The sequence below is a fragment of the Echinops telfairi genome, unplaced genomic scaffold (assembly GCF_000313985.2).
Source record: "Echinops telfairi isolate 266 unplaced genomic scaffold, ASM31398v2 ScPeMD7_7469;HRSCAF=8507_1, whole genome shotgun sequence".
Classification (NCBI taxonomy): Eukaryota; Metazoa; Chordata; class Mammalia; order Afrosoricida; family Tenrecidae; genus Echinops; species Echinops telfairi.
The window spans coordinates 23,646,480-23,667,621 of record NW_022111373.1 but is presented as its reverse complement, the minus strand read 5'-3'; the positions used below and the strand labels follow the sequence as shown (position 1 = coordinate 23,667,621).

The window sequence follows — 21,142 nt, the reverse complement described above, 5'->3', positions numbered from 1 at the left end:
AATTTACGCTTTCTCATGAATTAATCCTAAAGAAGAAATGTCATTTTTTATCTTAAGAAAGCAACATCTATCCTAAAAGCAGAATTACTATCTCTGAAGCAACCAGTGGGTTATTCTGTCATTTGTACCCTTCTCGAGTGTTAACAAGAGATGGTTTTGAGACTATCTCCCTGCGTGGTGCAAGCAGTTAACACACTGGGCTACTGACTGAACAGTGAGAGGTTCAAGTCTACCCCAGGTTACCTTAAAGAAAGGCTTGACTGGTGGCACCCCCGAAGTGTGGCCCTTACCGACTCTTCATGTTTGGACCTGAGGTTACTCGCCTCTGAGAATAACTAACCATTTTTTATCAAAAGAGTAGCTTTTACCCAAGTACAAAGTTTAGGAAAGAGGGAGGAATAAAAATAAGAAACATAGTGAGGAAGTAGGGTAAGTGAGGGGCTTGAAATGGATGAATTGGAGCAAAATATATGAATAATTGAATGAAAAATAGATGATTTGTTCTGTATACCTAAACCTAATTTTATATATGTAGATTATATATGTAGAGAGAATATAAATTGTATATGTATATGTGTGTGTGTGTGTGTGTGTGTGTGTGTGTGTGTGTGTATATATATTTTTTTCTTTTTTTTTAAGAAGAAAGACCTGGTGATCTACTTGCAAAAATTTTACCTTTGAAACCCCTGAGAAGCACATTTTGACTCTGTCACACTTTGGGTCACATTAGTTATGGCCAACTTGAAACAACTGGGTTTTGTCCTTGGAGTAGAACAAAAAGCTAACGCCCCTCTCTCTCTGCTGCTGACTGAAAGCTTGAGAGTTAAGTCCATCCAGATCTGCTTCTGAAAAACCAGCCATTGGGAACCATGTGGAACGCAATTCTAGCACACATCGCATCGCCATGAGTTAGGGTAGACTCTTTGGCAGCCACACTTTTAGTAATGAAATACCCATTTAGACTAAACTTTCCCCAAAGGATCGCATTGTCATGCGCTTTTCTTTTTATAACATTTTATTGTGAAGGTTTACAGAACAGATCAATTTTCCATCCAACAAAATTCATACACATTTGTTTCATCTCATTGATTGTACTTCCCACAATGTGTTATCACTTATTATTCTTCCTCCCTGTTTTTCCTGTTTTCATTCCTTGGAAAGGAGGTCTTTGTCTTGGGTAAATGCTTGCTTCCCTTTCTGTCTCAAATGGTGTTGATTATTATAAGGTGTGTATAATTGAGCCAACAGGAGTGAATTCAGTCCCAGACCTGAAGGGTGTTCTCAGGGGTTCCCATCTGACCAGTAAGCCAGGTCTCTTTAAAGATTTTGAGTTGTTTCACATTTTTCTTCTAGTACATCCAAAACTCATAGTGACCCTCTAGCTGGAATTGACTAAATGGCAAGTGGGTTTGGTACTGGATAGAGAAATGTGGAACAAACCTCAAAATCACTAGAGACCAGGCTTACTGGTCAGATAGAGACTGGCGGAACTGCCAAAACGATGGCCTTTCGTCACCCTTCAGGTTTGGGACTTGAATCATGCCCTTGGCTCAATTATGTGCTTGACTCAGGACCTTCTAGTGTGACAGTTTTCAGAGCAGCTGGTAATGGTAACCAAGAGTCATCTAGTTCTCCTGCTCCCGGGGTTTTAGAGACTACTGTCCATTGGCATATTCCTTTCTTACTTAAGAATTTTTGAGATCTCTAAATAATAGTAACATAGTTCATTTATAGTCTCTTACATATTATATTAAAAAACAATTCTTACCCATTCTCTTCCTAGTCCTCCACCCCACTAGTAAAACCTGGGGCAGTGAACAAAGGCTTCATAGAAGAGGTGGTACTTGGCAAAGACCAATGGGAAGTTGGCAGCTCTCAGATGTCATCTCATAAAAACCTCATAGACCACCCCAAGTACACTATAGATACCCCCAAACTCCTAAATCCCACCCCTAGCATATGCTCGGTTTTACTCTGAGCCCTTATCACAACTGGCTGGTTTTATACTTGCTTGGCATTGTCCAGTCTCTCTCTACAGTCTATGCTTCATGAGAGCAGGCACTTTGCCTGGCATGCACTTTTTACCAGCTGCTGTCAAATCAACTCTGAACCATGGCGGCCCATGGGTGTCAGAGTGAACTGTGTTTCACAGGATTCTCAATGGCTGATTCTTGGTTCTTCTTCCAAGTTGCCTCTAGGTGGTTTTGCGTCGCCAAGCTTTCTATTCACAAGCAGCTGAATGCATCAACTGTTTGCGCCATCAGGGACTCCTGGCACATATTAGGTGCATGCCAAATGAGCAGTTGTTGAATGAATGGACAGATAGGAGATGACTTTTTTGGCATATCTTATTTATTGTGTATAGCTCCAGACTGGTATGGAAAATCCAAGGTTAATTCTTCACCTCTGTGAAGGTGGCAAATTTACCACCTTTCTGCACTCCAATTAACACCTTCTGCAGGAGTAAGGGAGAGGTTTTTGTACAAATATAGCTTCCTGAAGTCTGCACCTAAATAACAAGTTTTAGGAAAACAAATTATTATCACTCTCAAACTTCCCACCCCTTCCTGCTGCAAACCCTCCTTAGACACTCCATTGCTATACATAGTTTGTGTTTAAATATTCCTAAAGTCCACAAAAGGCACACATATCCTTGGCTTTCTGATTGACATGTACACAGCTGGGTGGCTGGGGAGTAACTTCCACCTGTCTCTTGGGACTGTGTTCACATTTATTTCTGTGAGGCAGATGTTGCACAAGCAAGTACAGGGTTCAAGATCAACCAACCAAAGCCACTGCCATCAAGTGAATTCTGACTCATAGCAGCCCTATGGAACAGAATACAACTATCCTTTTGGGTAGTTTTGAGACTTTAAATATTTATGAGAGCAGGAACCTCATCTCTTTCCTATGGAGCAATGAGTAGATTTGAACTGCTGACCTTTCAGGTGAGTAGCTCAATACCACCAGCGCTCCAGAAATGAATTTAAAATTATGAAGATGACAGGAGGGCTTGTAGTGAACTGGAAAGGGGAATCTCTTCTAAAGATGGTAGCTGAGTTCAACTCAAGCCATTGTTACCACATAGGAATGGGGCTCATTTTTGGTTTGCTGCGAACTGCAAGGTCACCACCAGCCACTCCTCAGGAGGACTCTACTCCCATAGAGAGCTATAGTCTTGGAAAGCCACAAGGACAGTTCCACCCTATCCTGTAGGTTCGCTGTGAGTCGGAAGCCCCTCGGTGGCTGTGAGTTGGGCCTGGTTTTGAGTTTAGTCTAATTGTTCAAAGGAAGTTAGAAACCGTTTTGGGAGTTCAGTTTTCTAATTTTCAAACATGGACCACCAATTCTATTATATAGCATTGTGCCGGCTGGCCAAACAATGGTGTCTTTGAGTTACAAATTCTGTAATGTCCCCTAATACAGTATAAGTAAAACCTTAGCGTTATCGTCGTTGTGAGGTGCTGTCAGAGAAGGAATCAGTGCCTGCTCCACCTCGTCTTCACACTGTTCGGATATGTGAGCATGTTGTTGCAGGCATGGTGGCAAGCCTTCTTGTCAAGGGTCTTCCTCATTTTTGCTGCCCCTCCACAGAACCAAGCATGCCTTAGTGAGGGAGAAAAGGTAAGACAAAACAGTAGACCTTCCTTCACAGAGAGCTTAAATGCTGTGTTGGAAATACCCAGTTGTGAGCAGTGCTGTGTCTATAAATCTCTGGGGATTTTTCAGGGTTTTATCCTAGACTTTCAGAGCTTCAGAGTGTCTTAATACTTGGAGTGAAATAGTTCACAAGGAGGACAGTAAATCTCATTCTGCCATTTGCTTACCCTTAACTAGCTCTAATCCTTAGGATGTTGAGATGCTCCAACATGCTTGACTAGCTTAATATTTTAATAATAGTTATTGGGGAAAGGTTGTGACAAGAATGTTGGGAAGTTATGCCAAGATGCATACTTGAGAGATGCCCAAGAAGAGGCCAAGAAGTCACTGATCCTAAAATACTCAAGCAGATGGGCCTGCAATATTTGACATGAAGATTCCAGAACATTTGCTACAGGAATTGAGTTAGCTAAATATGGTCACTTCTCCATACAGAAGTGACTGGTTTTCTCGTATGTTTTGGCAAAGAGCAAGGAAGGACAGAAGTGGACAAGAAAAGCAAACTTGCAGAGTCTACTCCCTTAGAACATACATAAAGTATTTCCTATTTCATATGTAAGGTTATGCTTTTAGTCAATGGCTTTGTTAAGCACTAGGTACAAGAGAGTAACCCTGATGATATCTTCACGCTGTGTTGCAGGGCTCCATGGAGGTGGATGAGAGCATGGGGTGTAATTCACTTCTGGGCAGCTGGAAGGCATGTATTAAACACTGTAGAATACAGACATGAATATGAGTGTTACCTAAGGCATCAAGGAATATAATAAAATGAGATAGGAATTTAACCATCCTACCAGGCAGAAGACCACATTAGAAGATCGTCAATAGATTCCTTTCAATCTACCCAAACTCATGGTGACCACTTGCACAATGGAACAAAATGCTGCCTGCTCCCAGACCAACTGGGTGCAAATTGGACCATTGTAATCCATAATGTTTTCCTTGATTAATTTTCAGAAGTATGAGGGGGTACCCCCCAAAACCGGAATTTTTCCCTCAAAGCTACATACTTATCTGTTTAGATGGCTGACAGCACCTCTCTTTTTTCTTTACCTCTTCTAAGTCCTCAAATCACTGTCCTTCCATATCCCTCTGCATTCTCAGAAACAAAAAGAAGTTGCATGAAGTGAGGTCAGGTGAGGAAGGTGTGTGGGCAAAAGGCATGCTGGGTTTTGGGTTTTTTGTTTTGTTTTGCCAAAAACTGGCACACTGAGATGGCTACATGAGCAGGTGCATTGTTGTGGTGGCAAAACCAGTTCCCTGTCTGCCCAGAAATTGGGCCTTTTCTGTTGCATACCGTTAGGCTATCTTTCCAGAACCTCTAAATGAAAGCTTGATTAACAGTCTGACCTGGTGGAACGAACTCCAAATGCTCTACAGGTCGACACTTGCGTCTGTTTGGGACGTGGACAGATGTCCAGAACGAGGTTTGTCATCAATCGACATTTCACTTTTTTTGAAGTGAGAAAACCACTACTCGTACACCTGAGTTTTCCCCACACCACTGTCCTTGTTAGCTATGTTCAACATCACAGCAGTTTCTGTGGCATTTTTTCCAAGCAGAAAACAAATTTTCACAGCCTCACGCTGCTCTCTTAAATCAGCCATCACAAAAAACGAGGTTCACGTGAAACTGGTTTTACAAAAAATTCACTGTGGCCAGAGAGAACTTTCCCAGGGGACGCCACTGGGTGCACTAACACAGAGAGAGTTGCTCAATGCTCACCTAGTGGGGAACAAACGCTCTACCCTGCATAGATCTTTTTCTGGTTCTTTTTTGGACACTTTCTAATAAAGCATCAAGCCTCTCCGTATTCCATCTGGCTGGAAGCTCCTTTGAAACCTGTTTAGCATCATAGTGTCAAGCACTCCACCAGTGATAGATGAATGATGGCTGTGCAGGGAATCTATTGGCCAGCAATCAAACCCAGTTTTGCTTCACAGAAAGCAATAACTCTACTACTGAACTCCCAAGTCCCCAATTATATTAGAAGAAGGAGCGATTTATTCTGGCCCTCAGACTTGGAAAAGCTTCTCGGAAAAGATGCCATTAAACGGAGCCTCACAGCAGGACCAGAAAATTTCACAGGCAGGGCAAGAGAGGCTGAGGGAACAGGTGATACAGTGCTGTATTTTAGTATCTGTTCTCTGATGTTTTAAGGCCTGCCTTCCTTACTATCATTTTAAGTTGTTTTGTGTGATATATAGGGATCTACAGCTGGCTCAGCAACATTGTGTTCCTTCCTTAGCTCTGCCATTCAGTACTTGACCTTGAACAGGCTACTACTCTGTGAAGCCTCAGTTTTTTCATCAGGCTCTCCCTCATTGTTGAGTAATAAGAACAAAACAATGAATGCCTTTGACAGTGAGAAAACACTTTGCATACTGAATAGTCAGCTATCATTTTGTTGTGTGGTTGTCTTTGTTATGGCTAAGAGCTGCCAGATGTGACCAGAAAAGGTGTCTGGGTAATGATGGCAGCACACGCCAGTATGTTGGAGTTTGAGATCTGTTCCTGGTTCTCTGAGCTCTGCCCTGGTGATGTAGTGGTTATGCATTGGACTGTGAGCTAGTATACTAGAGAAACAAATTCATGGAGACTCATATATGTATAAGAAAGAGCTTTATGTACAAGAGCAGTTGAATATTGAGAAAACACTACAGCCCAGTCCAGATCAATTCCATAAGTCTGATATTAACCCATATGTCTAATATCAATCTATAAAGCCCTCTTCAGACTCACAAAACACATGCAATGATGCTGACAGCAAGAAGATCACAGGCCAGTGGGTGGGAAGTCTTGTGGATCCAGTGGCATTTTAAGCATCTCAGGGTTGACGGTCTCCATGTGGCTTCTCCAGCTCAGGGTACTAGCATAGTTCCATGTGTCTTGTTAGCTGCAGTGTCTCCCAGGGAGTGAGTAGAGAGGGAGAGAGAGAGAGAGAGGCTCCCGCCTCCGAGGATGAATACCAGAGTTCCCAGAATTCTCAGGAGAAGGCTATGCCCACACAGAGGCCTCATTGGCTATGACTAGTTGACAGGCTAGACTCTACCCCTTCACTCTTAATCCTCTCAAATTGACAAACGATTCTATAACTACCACAGACTGTGATCCTTCTGTTCAGCAGTTCAAAACCACCATTGGCTCCCAGGGAGAAAGACTAGGCTTTCTACTCCTGAAAAGAGTTACAGTGTCAATAACCCACAGCATCTGTTCTCCTTTGGGATTGCTATGAGTCAGAATTGACTTGATGGTACCAAGTTGTACTGGTTTGTGTTTCCCCAGATATAAATACTCATTCAGAGCGAGCATCTCTGGCAGAATGGAGGGTTAGGGGTAGAACTGGGAGAAAATCACAGAGCGTGTTTAGAGGATTTTCCTCGCCATCCTGATGGAAGATTGGATTATATTAACGGGATGGGCTCAATGCCCTTAAGAAACTATGTAAATAATCCCAGCTGCGTTGAGAAGGCCTTAGGAAAAGTGTCTGTTGTTGTTCTTCGATGCTGTTGAGTGGGCTTTGAGTCACAGAGTCCCTATAGACAACAGAAGGAAACCATTCTCACAGTCATTGCCATGCCTGAGCACATCGTGGCAGCCACTCCCTCTGAAATAAGTTTGGGAAACTTGGGTAAGCACAAGTAAACTGTTTCTCACCGTATTGATCCTCAAGCCCATTATCATAACGATGTATAACTGTGGAAACCCTGTGATTTCTACTGAGTCACCAGTGAGTGGCTCGTCCCCTGAAACCCACTGCCATCAAGCTGGTTTCAGCTCAGAGCTACCTTTGATCTTACTGCAGGTAGACAAAAATTACCAAGCCTTTGCGTCCATTGGGGTCTCTTTTTGAAAGCTTGTGTAGTGTTCATTGTTAAGAAGATAGCTTGGAGTTGGGCCCATCTAGGTACGAGTTCATCCCTACCATATATTGTAAAATAATGCAATTTCTCTGACCTTCAGTTACCTCATCTGGAAAAGGGAGATGATAACCTCTCTCTTGGGTGTGTTATGAAGTTTCAATAAGATCCATGTGTGTTGGGGGCAGTCATAAGGATGATGTAATGAGAGTTCAAAAAGTATTGTTTCACTGTTATCATCATCATCATCGTTGCTTACAGCAGGTAGTGGGTTCTCCTGCTGCAAACTTCTTACTCTGATTTTGGTAGGCAAAGTCATTTGTATTACTATAATCTCGGTCCCAGTATTTATAGGACTCACATTTTTGGGGTGCAGGCATACCACTTTATATTATTATCCCCAAACTTTCTTCTAATCCTAGTATTAGTGGTGTGAGAGGCAACCAGGGGTATGCTGTCTGTTAATTAAGTACAGAAAGCAATCAAGGCAGCTCAGATTCTCAGATGATTTCTGTAGCAAATTAACCAAAGTGGACCCAATATGAAGTTAGAGGAGTTGAAGTACAGGAAGTGACATTGCAAAACCATCAGAAAACTAGCCAGAGGAATAAAGGTTACAAGTCTGAACCTCAAATCATGATAAAATGATTTCAAAATTAAAGCAAGAAAAACTGTGAGATCACACAGGGGACATAATTTTTCTGGTCCACAAATTTGAAAAATGGAGGCTATATCAGGAAATTGAATAGAAAGAATACTGTATGTATAAATACTGGGTTTGGCTCCTTGTACCTAAGGTTTCGAGTGATATTTTAAAAAGTAGTGAAACCCAGTCATCTTTTGTGGACTTACATAAGCCAGGCACTCTGGGGTTTTTCATATTGATGATTCATTAAATTTTTTTTTCAGTTAAAGCATGCCAACTTGAAATGACCCCCCCCACACACACACACATACACACACACACACTTTAGCAGAAGAGAAAACTGAGGATTAAAATCTCACACATTTCACAGCTTCAAATACTGGAGCTTTTAGTCTCCTTCCCTGCTGCGCTTCCTTGGCTTGCTGGTTCTTGGGGAGGCTTTGCAGATGCCTATGAGATGCCGAGGAGACTCCTTGGAGTGATCCTGCTTGCCTGGTGGCTTTAATGGTGTGTTTCCATGTACACCTTTTTTCTGCCCCTTGACCTTCAGAGCTGTGATTTCCTGCCCTTTTTTGTGGTGGGTTTCCATCCTGTTCTCCATAGGCCATTTTTCTTTAGAGAAATTAACTTTATATTGCCTTGATCAGTTCCTAGTGATTCTATTCAACACCTTTAAGACACACACACACACACACACACACACACACACACACACACACACACACAGTAGTCCCCTGATAGTTTCAATGGATGGTAGATTCTTTAACATATCTTGGAAAAGGAAAGTTAAATCTTTGTTAACTGAATTACGCGAGGCCCTTCTTCTTACACAACCATCTGCAGTTTGCATTTCTCTGTTCCGTAGCACTTCCAGACAGAGGTGGTTCATTTTGAACCAATGTCGAATGTCTTCACTGCTGAAGAGTATCAGCGGGTATTTGAAGTTTCATTGTTTTGCCTGTAAACAAACCCGTGGAGAAAGGTGTCCTTTGCCAGCCGTCTGTGAGAGGCTTGCGTGCAGCTCCGGGACTTTGTGGGTTAGGCCTTGGGCTGGTAGTCCAAAGGCTGCAGGACAAAGAGAAGGCTACCTGCTTCCATAGCGATTTACAGTCACAGACTTTGAAGAGGATCCCTCGGAGTGGAAGTCCTTGTTTTGTGTTTCCCATGTGGTCCATGTTCCTTTATCTTTAAAACTATTTCAAGAGGTGTAGGGATCCGTATTCCCATTGTAGAGGTGAAGAAACTGGTTTCAGTAGCTTCTCTGAGCACTGCGGCGGTTCATGGAACTGTCAGCTACAGGGTATTGGAACTTTTAGAAACACCACCTATTTTCCCAGGACTCCTGGGGAATGAGTTGTCATGGGAGAAGACCCCTCTAGGGCACTCAAGATTGATACTGCAGTCATTTCACTATAAATGTTTTTCATGAAAAAAATATCTACTATGTGTGAAAGAGTATGTTTTCTCAGAAGGCAAACTCATGACTCTCATAATACAAAATGAAGATGTGTCAGATTTTACTTCACTCATTAATGAGTTGTTGATTCTGACTCATAGCACCCCTATTTACAATAGAGCGCAACACTGCGTGGACCTTCGTCATCCTCACAATCTGTTTGTTTGTACCCATTGTCACCTCTCTGTCAGTGTGCCTCTGTCAGTCCATCTGGTTGAACATCTTCCTTTTTATCCCCCACCAAGCACGATGTCCTCCTCTAGGGACTGGTTCTCATGATAACAGGCCCAAAGTACTTGAGGTGATGTTCTTGTCATCTTCCATTCTGAGGCGTGAGGGTCGGTTCATTCTTCCTGCAGGGTGGGATAGTCAGTGTTCTTCAAGAGCACCCTGATTCCAATGGATCAGCTCCTCTGCAGTCTTCCTTATTTACGGTGCCACTGTCACAAGCGTATAAGCCACCGAAGACATCAGGGCTTGATTCATGAGGGAACCCGTTAAATCTCTTAAGCAGTTAAAAGAGAATCCTAAAAGACACACAGCTACAGGCAAACAAGAAAACCGGAAATTAATTGCACATCCTGTGCACAACATTTGTTTGCATCTGTATCTGTCATACCAATACTGTCAACCATTTTACCACCTACAGAGTTGTGAAATAACTAAGTCAGGTACAGTAAAAGGAATCCAACAACCCAAAGAATATGCTAGACCAGTGTTTCCCAAAGTGGAAACCCGACCTGGCTTCTCTCCCCACCCTTCTTTTGCACCTGGGGATGCTGCAAACAGCAGGTAACCTACCCTTCATCCTGGATTGGGGGCTGCAGTGCAAATGTTTCCATTGCCATGGGTGGGGCTGAGTAATTTTCCCCCTGAAAAAGCAAGCGGTTGACCACATACATTTGGAACCTATGTACTAAACTTTGCTCAAAGACACCCAGTGATTTTAGCAGCAGGCAAATCAGGGGTAGTTCATTTCAAAGTCACCATTTTTCCTCACCTGTCTTCTCTACTGTGTTACCTTTTTAAATGAGCCCATGCTTTTCTGGAAGTAGTATGAGACATTGCGTAGATGATTTAATCTCCCACTATGGTAATGCATAACCTTCTGGAGTCAGGAAAATAGCTACACACTGAGACATGTATTCACTACTAGGTTAAGGACTGCAGATATATTGAATCGCCCACGACTCGTACTTGTGTGGTGGCATAAGGCCCTTTATAGGTAAAGGTGCACTTGTCTTTTCTTCTCTGAATAAGATATCTGAGTTGTATTAATGTTCCGTACTTGATCTCTGGGTTGAAATGATTACACAGAACTCAGACAAAATTCATGATTAAAGGGTTTATTAAGGAAGTTAATAATAATGATGATGAAGTTAATAATAAGCTGCCAGTGAGAAATGCTCATGGTTGAGTTGTTTATCAGGACAGGATACAAAGTTCTTTCAGGTCTGCTAACAAATTCCAAGAGGCATACCACTCCTGTGTAAACCTCAAATGGGAGGCATCCAGCTGAAGCCCAGTGGATAGCAAACCCAGCTCCCTGAAGTACGTGCCCAGAGGCACTCATTCTAGTAAGCCTCAGCCCAACGCACTCAACTGCACCCCAATAGGTCAGCAGAGCCAGCTCTCCCAGGTGAGTGCCCAGAGGCTCCTTACTCCGTGTGTCCAGCCTCCTGCACAAAAACACTCAGCTTTCCTTGCTTTGGGTCAGGTTTAGAGAGCCCTGGCGCCTTAGTGAGTTGAGCATTTGGCTTCTAATCACACTGACAGCAGTTTGAAACCACCAGACCTGCTGTGGGAAACAGATGAGGCTTTGTACTTGAGTAAAGCGTCTTGGAAACCCACACACGGCAGTTCTACCCTGTCCTTTAGGGTCACTGTTAGTTGAAATGGACTCAATCGCGGTGAGTTTGGTTTGGGTTTGAGTCAGGTTTTACATATTAGTTTAAAGATTTTTTATTAACTGGCCACAACAGCCAGGCATGCTCTCCAAATTGTTTCCTTTTCCATCCTGTTAATATTGGGCCCACAGGATCCAATTTTAACTAGGCAAGAATTAGCAATGACATGCAGTCACCATTTAAAAGTTCCAAGTAAAACACATTTGATGGGTGAAAAAATTATGTGCTTGCTGGTAAGGTTGTAAAGAAAATGACTCAAACACTATATTAGTAGTTGCTTAGAATACTTATTAGGAGCATCTTTGTTAATTTTCAGGTACTATAGTTTTTCATTAATTAACCTTATAAAAGTAGAGTGGTTCCCCAGCCCTACAGTTCTATTGGCATATAAATCACATAATCAGTCAATTCAATGGTTTAATCACACCAAGAAGAGTGGTACAGTCATCACCACAATTGGTTTCAGAGCATTTTTCATTTTTTTATGCTTGAACTTTTATTAACTTTTATTTTAAAGTTAATTTACTCTCAAGCCATAAGTTTTCGCTTCTTCAGTTTCTTCTGGGATATCTCTTTCTTCTGTGCAACCTCCTCTTCAGATTTAGGAACCATTTGTTCCTTTTCCGTAAGGATCACTGCAGCGTGGCAGGGGGAGCACATGTCGATCCAGCCCTGAGCTCCGTCAGCCTGGCGGAGCACCCTGAGGATGTTGTTCACCCGCATGTGCTCAGTGATCAGAGAAGCCACATCACAACCCTGAAGCTCTGCATTACGCATTACTCTCTGCGTTTTTAAGCATGTGCAGCAAAATTCAGTTTAGGGTCACCAAACCTGGGTTCACCCCCACTATTTGACCTGGGCACACCTACCAACTCTACCATTGTAATGATAGAACACACACTGCTTCTTTAAAATGACGTCTTTCAAATATCTGGTGGCTTTCCAGGTATGCATACCCTGGATGGCTGGGCAGTTTTTGTGGGGTTTTCTGAGTTGAGTGAGTAGCAACCATTTTGTCAGATCACCTCGGATCAAAGCGATGGGAAGAGGTAGGGCTGATGGGTCTTGGGAGAATTCGTGGTCACTAAACTTCTCATGAGATTCTAGTTCCCGGACATTTTCCTTTTAATTCTTGTACTCATCATTATTAACTCCCCATCCACCCAACCCCCCAGCCTCCCCAAAGGACCATTAATCCAGTTACTCTCTCTAGATTTACCTAACCTGGATTTCATGTACAAGAAATAATATTTTTAATTAACTAGAATAACAAAGTAAAAGAGATCAAAACCTCAATAGAAATTAAAGCAGAAAATATTAGAAGCTAGAATACATTTAAGTGAATCATAAGGGAGAGTATGACAGGGTGCTAAGTTTTAACCTAACTGAATTGGCAACAATCCACTTCACAATGCAGTCTGCGTGATAGCAGGGCTGTTCCCATCCCTGGTCCATGTCAGCGGGGTTCACCAGAGGCTTAATCCCTGTGTATTTCCTCTTCACTTTTTTTCCCCTTAAAACAAACAGCTTTAAACAGGTCAAAAAGGAGTTCAACTGATATTATACTTTGACCTGACTACATCTACCATAATCAACTTTACAGTGCTCTCTGATGACCGAGGGCTCTTCCCATCCCTCAACCATGCTAGGAAAGGATTCAGCAGAGACTTTATCCATGTACGTGTCCCAAGTGTAGGTCCCATTGGCCTTCCAAGCATATCTTTCCTTTCATCCAGATGTGAGTATATCTATACCATAAATATTAGTCTTCATCTTATAGCTGTCAATACTAATACCGGGATTTCCCTAAATATCACACAATAGCAAACATTACTAAAACTCAGTGTTTGGTTAGGCCAGAGAAGGAGATATACTGAACTAGTGGGAGGCGGATTAAGGTAAGCAAGCATAAAAATCACATTTACACCCTATTTCTGTAAAACCTATTCCTGAATAGTGTTAACTCAGTGATTGTTCTTAGTGCGCCTTTAACACATGACACAATTTTTGAAGAAGTCAACAATTTACGTGTGTATTTACAAAAAAGTGAATTCATTTTAATAGGTAAATCATTGAATCAATACTTTGAGAATTTTTCCATTTGAGAACATTTCTTATGCCCATTTTAGTTGTGTCCCAGGACATATAGCCCAAGCGCTTCTTCTGTTACATGTTTGAAGCATAGATTTCACTATACATAAAGGTGGGCATGTGTTTAATTGTTCACTGCCATTCAAATCAGAACTACAGTACTACACAGAATTTCAGTCTCGATATTTGTATCCTTGTCCTCTGGCCCATCCCCATTGTATGCAGTGAGTCTGACCTCTCGCACACCCTGGCAAATGATGGTAAGCTAACCCACACTCTGGAGTGCATTAAACGGGAACAGAACTACGTATTTAGCAACATTAAACAAATAGCAGCTTCGTTGGGGGTGGGTGTGTGTGTGTGTGTGTGTGTGTGTGTGTGTGTGTGTTAGAATTCTCTTTATTCAAGAGAACTTTACCACTATCTCCAGTATTCTTTAGCTTTAAAAACACTCAGTATCCCAGCTGGAGTTGATTCCAACTCATAAGTGACCACATAGGGAGTTAAAATAGATTTGAATGCCAGCGTGCTTTCATGGTGAAGAGAAGGGGGAATTGCCTTCTGCTTTGCCCAGAAGGCCCGTGCACCAGGCACTGTTCTAGTTCTCGTTCAAGGAAGCGAGCAACCAGGACATACACAGGGCCTGCTGTCATTGGTTTTAGACTTTAGTTAGAAGAAGCAGGTGATAAAAATTGAGGCAAATATGGGGATTTCAGGAACAAAGAGGTATGAAGATTAGTAAGGAAGTGGGAGATGTTTTATGTGGAGAGTCATTTTCTGCTGTGTGCGTTTTTTGTTTTTCAAAACCACATTTAAGGTTTTTTAAACCCGCTTTGACTGACTGCCGTTTGAGGAGAGATTGGAAAGTGGCTTGGACTAGGCCGATGTCAGTCAAGCTAGAGAGAGGGAAATGGTCAAAATGTAATTCCTTTGGGCAGGTGGAATGGAAAGAAGCTGGTAATGAAGTGGGGAGGGAAAAGGGTGGATGGCTTCCGGGCCTGGGCACATGGATGGAAGTGCTGCTGTTAATTGAGGTCGTAAAGACTGGCTAAGGTCCAGCTTGGGGGACAGGAGGGAACCAGATTGCGCTGTGGACATGATGCATTTGGAATGCCTGCGGACAAGAAAATCTCATTTTCCAAAAGGAATCTGGGAAATAGTAGAGACTGAGTTATACCTGAGGGAGTGCTGGGTGGCATCTGTGGTTATGGGAATGGGTGGGACCACGCAAGAGTGGGCACAGTGAAAAGGGGGGACTCGCTTTAAGGATGTGGAACTGAGAAATGAGCCTGAGCAGGAAAAACTAAAGGCGGTTAATTTACAAGGAGGAAAACAAACTCAGACTTCATGACCACAGACCACACAGCCCTGGCCAGCAAGTGTCAGCCACAAGCCCCAGTTGGCTGGGAAAAAGCCTTCACACATGCTGGAAAAGAAATCCACTGCATGTCTGTCTTCCCAGTGACCGGGAGAAAGGGCTTTCTCCTCATTGACAGAAGGATGCACTGGCATAAATTCACAGGGTAAAAGGAAAGTGTGAAGTCGCTGCTGCTGCATTTCTAAAGCTGAGTTTAAAGTTCCCCTGGGGCAAATGTGAGCATTTCCGAGACCAGCTTCTCTGTCCCAGTTCAGAATTGGTTACCAGTAAACGGGGGACCTGGTTGGCCACAGACTTGCCTTTTAAGCTCTCTCTTGCAGGAAGTTGAAGTGCTGCACCATTGAGTTTTGGGTTTGTTTCCTCTTTACAGTTGAAATTAAATGGGCCGCTTTGTGTTCATAAGAAAGGTAGCGAAGAAGAGGTGTAAACTTCAGGGTCCCCCTTGGAAAAAGGAACCGAGAGGCATCTTGGGAGCCGCTCGCCCTCTGGTCTCGGTGACTTCACAGCGGGCACGGTTTCGTGGCAGACACTGCAGTGCACACTCCACCTGGGGTGTTTAGAGAACATGCCATGTTTTAAGAGATTAAAGACAGAATAACTGATCAACTTTATGTCAAACAAATTCCAAAAATGTTAAGGTGTATGTGTGTACACATGAAAATTACTAGGATGGCCCTCTCTATCTAAATCAAGTTTATTCTCAAAAGTTACGCGATAAAAGATTGACCCTGGTCTGGACCTGCTAACATTGACGGTATGAGTGCCGTTTCTCTTAGTCTGCATTTTTCAACGTCATAACCAGCCTTCCATTCTTTGTAAACCATTGAAGAGTAGGGACAGACACAGACTAATGGTGAACATATTAAAAAGCTTGGAGACTTTTTACACAGAGTTGGCTGCTTCTCCCAACTTTTCACTTTCCTTTTCTTTCTCAAAATAGATTTCAAATTCTTCTTCTGCAGTTTCAGTTCATGTTTCAGAAGCTTAAATATTACCATCTGTGAGAGCACCATTTCTAGTTCAATCAAGACATTCTTTCAGGGCTGGGGGGCGTTGGGGGTGGCACTGTTATGACTAACATTCTAGTCATTGAGAACCACGCTGCAGCTGCCTCTACTATATACTCGATGGCACACAATGACAGCGAATGACCCAGTGACCACTTTCAACACCGAGGCTTATCTTCGAAAAGGTCACTGTCCCTGTGAGCAGACCTGGAGGGCAGACCCCAGGGCACTGCAGCTCTGTGGGCCTGGTAGAAGAGAGAGGAAGCACAGTAGGAGAGTAGCTTTAGGATTGCTACATTCATAAACTACAGGAAAATTGCGATAGAAAAAAAAAATTAAACTTGGTTTAGAAGGTAAACATTCATTGAGAATTTTCATGGAAGCAGGCAGTGAGCATCACATATACCAAAAAATAAACAAAAACAATCAAACCAAACCTCTTGCTCTCAAGTCAATTCTTTTTTTTCTTTTTTAAAGGTCATTTTATTGGGGGCTCTGACAGCTCTTACAACAATCCATGCATCAATTGTAACAAGCACATTTTTACCTACAGTGCTATTATTTTCTAGACATTTACTTTCCATTGAGCCCTTGGTATCAGCTCCTCATTTTCCCTCCCCCACTCTCGTGACCCCTTGATAGATTATAAATTATTACTTTCATACCTTACACTTACTGATGTCTCCTGCCCCACAGTTTCTGTTGTTCATCTGCCTGCAGGGTGGTGGTGGTGGTGGTGTGTGTGTGTCGATCGGGTGTGTGTGTGTTGATCGGGTGTGTGTGTGTGTGTGTGTCGATCCATTGCGATCGGTTCCCCCTTTCTCCCCTCCTCTCTTCACTTTCCCCCTACCCTTCTGGTATCGCTATTCCCATTTCTGTTCCCGGGTTCCATGTGTCCTTAGCACTTATCTCTTATCTGTACCTATCCATGTGCTCTGGTCTAGCCCGCAGTGAAAGGCAGCACTGGGGTCATGATAGTGGGGGTGAGGAATCCTCAAGGAACCAGAGGAGTATTGCATGTTTCATCAGTGCTATTCTGTGCCCCGGTTGACTCATCCCTTTCCCGTGACCCCTCTGTGTGGGGATGTCCCATTCTCAACAGACGGACTTTGGGTCTTTGCTCTGACGCCCCTCATTCTCAAGCTCTCAAGTGAATTCTAAGCAATAGCAACCTTTGGGGGGATAGGACCAGGGTACCTCTTTGCACCACAGAGAGTGAGTGTCTCAATCATAGCTTATACACATAACTATGGATGTCTTATACATCATCTGTCTGGTTGACTTATGAATCCAAAATGAAACTCCAGACATCAGCTTTGTTCAAAGTACTTTGTGCATGTAGCACATTTAATCAGTTCATGAAGTTCTGGGTATTTCGTCAAAACATAAAAAAAGTTTAAAAGAATAGTGGCCTTTCATCAAAATGGCCTCTTCAAAAAGAATATTCCTTTCCAGTACAGTCCTCGGCTTCTGGAAGATGAAATGCAGAGTGTTTCGAACAGCCAAACTGATGGTGCTGGCCCATATCTCGGGAAATTTGGCATGTAGCAAGTGGATGACCAAGCAGCATGCCTGCAGATGTTCTTGCATGAATTTGCTGTTTCATTTGCTGTGGTGGCTCCCTTCCCATTTACCCCTCTTGCATGTCACTGGGTGTTTATTTTGATTGCTGTTACTCAGAGGACAATGGTGGAGTTGACTTTATATTTTTGATACATTTCTTGTAAGAGTCTACCAGTAAAAATTCAAAAAGTGATTTTTTTAGAAAGGCGCCTTCTTGCCCCTTTGTGGTGCTTGCTATGTGTCAAGTGAGTCAACTGATGGTGATGTATATCCCAGAGTATATAGAGTATATAAGACTTCCTAAGCTGCAACCTTTTTGGAGGGGTTCTGGTGGCACAGTGGCTAAAGTGCTGCTAACCCATGCGATGTGCTTCCATGAAGATTTGCAGCCTGGGAAACCCTATGGTGGCAGTCACACATTGTCCTGTGAGTTGGCATGGGATTTACCTTGATGGAAACATATCCCCTGGGGTTTCACCTGCAGAGCAGGTAGCCACCTTTCAGTTAGCAGTCAAGCATTCAGCCATCATTTTGAGCTGATTCTGAGTCTCAGTACCCTATTGGACAGGATAGCACTGCCCCCACAGGGTTTCTAAGGTTGTAAATCTCTGTGGAGGCCTACTGTCACATCCCTCTCCTGTTCCCCTTGCGAAAAGCTGGTACATTTGAATTGCCCACCCTTCAAATAGCAGCCAAGCACAGTGCCATAATTGAAAAATAAAAACTCAACGGCCTCTGACGCATAGTGGCCCTATAGGGCAGAGTAGAACTGCCCCTTAGGGTTTCTAGGCGAAATTTGTGTAGGATCAGAGAACCTCATCTACCTCCTGCAGAGCAGCCAGTGGGTTCGAATCACTGACCTCTAGTGGTTACAAGGGCAACATTTAATTCACAGGGCCACCAAGACTTTTTCGTTATAGTCAGCAGCCTCTGCCCTAGAGTAGTTTCTTATTCACCGTGACCCTGTACAGAGTTCTAAGGCTTTGTAAATCTTTACCTGACCCTGTATAGAGTTCTAAGGCTTTGTAAATCTTTACCAGAGCAGGCAGCCTCAACTTTCTCCCTTGGAGCTGGTGGGTTTGGACAGCTGACCTGCCGGTTAGCAGTCCAACACTTTTCCAACAGTGCTGCCAAGGTGCTGTTTTCTTTATAATACCTAACTCAAAGCTCACTGCAGTCCAGTTCACTGCTGCCACGTCGATTCCAACACATAGTGACCCACTCTACAGGACAGAGCTTAGTTGACTGCCCTGGTGGGTTTCTGAGACTTAAAAAATGTTTAAAATAATTTTATTGGGGGCTCATACAACTCTTATAACAATCCATATATATATTAATTGTGTAAAGCACATTTGTATATTTGTTGCCCTCATCATTCTCAAAACATTTGATTTCCACTTAAGCTCTTGGTACCAGCTCCTCATTTTTCTCTCTCCCTCCCCGCTCCCCCCTCCCTCATGAACCCTTGATAATTTATAAATTATTATTTTGTCATATCTTACACTGTCTGACATCTCCCTTCACCCGCTTTTCTGTTGTCCATCCCCCAGGGAGGAGGTTATATGTAGATCCTTGTAATTGGTTCCCCCTTTCCATCCCACCCTCCCGGTATCGCCACTCTCACCACTGGTCCTGAAGGGATCATCCGTCCTGGATTCCCTATGTTTCCAGTTCCTATCTGTCCCAGTGTACATCCTCTGGTCTAGCCATGTTTGTAAGGTAGACTTGGGATCATGATAGTGGGGGGAGAGGAAGCATTTAGGTACTAGAGGAAAGTTATATGTTTTATCATTGCTACACTGCACCCTGACTGGCTCGTCTGCTCCCCGAGACCCTTCCGTAAGGGGATGAAACTTTACATTTTTATGAGAGTAGAAATCCTTGTCTTTCTCCAAGGAGTGGCTGTTGGTTTCAAACTGCTGACTTTGCAGTTAGCACTGCAACACATAACCAACTACTTCACCAGGTTTCTTTTACTTTATAATCAAAGCTATCAAATCCTTGAGTTGGCAGTATTACATGCATTGACACCTTTAATTTCACAAATTCAGATGGCATGTACATAAATGTAGAAAATGTTTTAACATCTTTTCTGGAGACACTAATGTCAGTGGATGGGTGGTAAGCCACAAAGAGTAAAGAAAATGGGGAAACAGTCCCTTAAATGTTTTTATAATTTGCTTCTCGAAATGACATGTACTGGTCTTTTATTCTTCTCTCTTCTCCTTTGTTTCCAGTGGCCACAGATGTGTTTAATTCAAAAAACCTGGCTGTGCAGGCACAAAAGAAGATCTTGGGTAAGATGGTGTCCAAATCCATTGCCACCACCTTAATCGATGACACCAGCAGCGAGGTGTTAGACGAGCTCTACCGAGTAACCCGGGAGTACACCCAGAACAAGAAGGAGGCCGAGCGGATCATCAAGCACCTCATCAAGACAGTCATCAAGCTGGCCATCCTGTACAGGAACAATCAGTTTAATCAAGATGAGCTGGCCCTCATGGAGAAATTCAAGAAGAAAGTTCATCAGCTGGCCATGACCGTGGTCAGCTTTCACCAGGTGGATTATACCTTTGACCGGAACGTGCTCTCCAGGCTGCTGAATGAATGCAGAGAGATGCTCCACCAGATTATCCAGCGTCACCTCACCGCAAAGTCGCACGGACGGGTTAATAATGTCTTTGACCATTTTTCAGATTGTGAATTTTTGGCGGCCTTGTATAATCCCTTCGGAAATTTTAAACCCCACTTACAAAAACTCTGTGATGGTATCAACAAAATGCTGGATGAAGAGAACATATGAACCTACGAGGTAGGATGGTGACTGCTCGTGGTTGGTTTGAAGATGGAGCGCTGTTGATTTATGAAGGAAAACAAAAAGGATTTTTTAAAAATATTACACATAGCCTGGAAAGACTTTTCCAATTCCATTGTCAAGCATTAATGATAGTGCTTTTATTTGAAGAAAAGCATATTTCCAAAGTTCTACTTAAAAACCTTCTAAGAGCCTCTAGATCCTGGGGAAATGAGTGTTTGGATAATGCCGATGCAGAGCTGCCCGAAGAACAGCGTACGATCCCTAACCTCAAGACTGTTCCTTAGGGCAGTTGTTGTACTGGTACATCAGCTATTTCTGATGTACAAAGTGATGTATTTTGATTCCTTTCTGTTTCTTACTATGTATATGTACCGCTTTTAAAGAGCAAACGGCTTTCTCCTGCTGTTGGTGTTGTTAGAAACAATTCCACTTCACGTTCACCTCGATCCTTTTGTTAAAACTTTTTGACCTTGACATTCAAGAATTAAGACCGAGGGCATCAACTTGAACCCTCAGGCAGACAGTAAACTGCTCATCTGAAGTCATTACTGTGGACATGAACTATATTGGATAATAAGATCCCATCTATAAGAATGTGGAATTGAACCCTGTTTTGTACAAAGAAGGGGAATTAACTTAGTGGGGAGAGGGACAGAAGAGAAGAAAAGATCTTGCTGCAGAACATAAGCATGAACATGAAGGCATTTCAAATGTGTAAAACGGTTTGATAAATAAAGAATGTCACTTTTTTATTT

General features: G+C 42.8%; 1 protein-coding gene across 4 annotated transcripts in view; it reads left to right on the top strand.

The window, feature by feature from the left end:
* TNFAIP8 (TNF alpha induced protein 8) overlaps nt 1-21,142 on the top strand; it is a 167,890-nt gene extending 146,748 nt beyond the window's left edge. For all 4 annotated transcript variants that reach the window (XM_045285350.1, XM_045285349.1, XM_004696959.3 and 1 more), the window contains exon 2: nt 19,807-21,142. In XM_045285350.1, the coding sequence (XP_045141285.1) occupies nt 19,807-20,372 (566 nt within the window). In that variant the 3' untranslated portion in view covers nt 20,373-21,142. The remainder of the gene's footprint in view (nt 1-19,806) is intronic.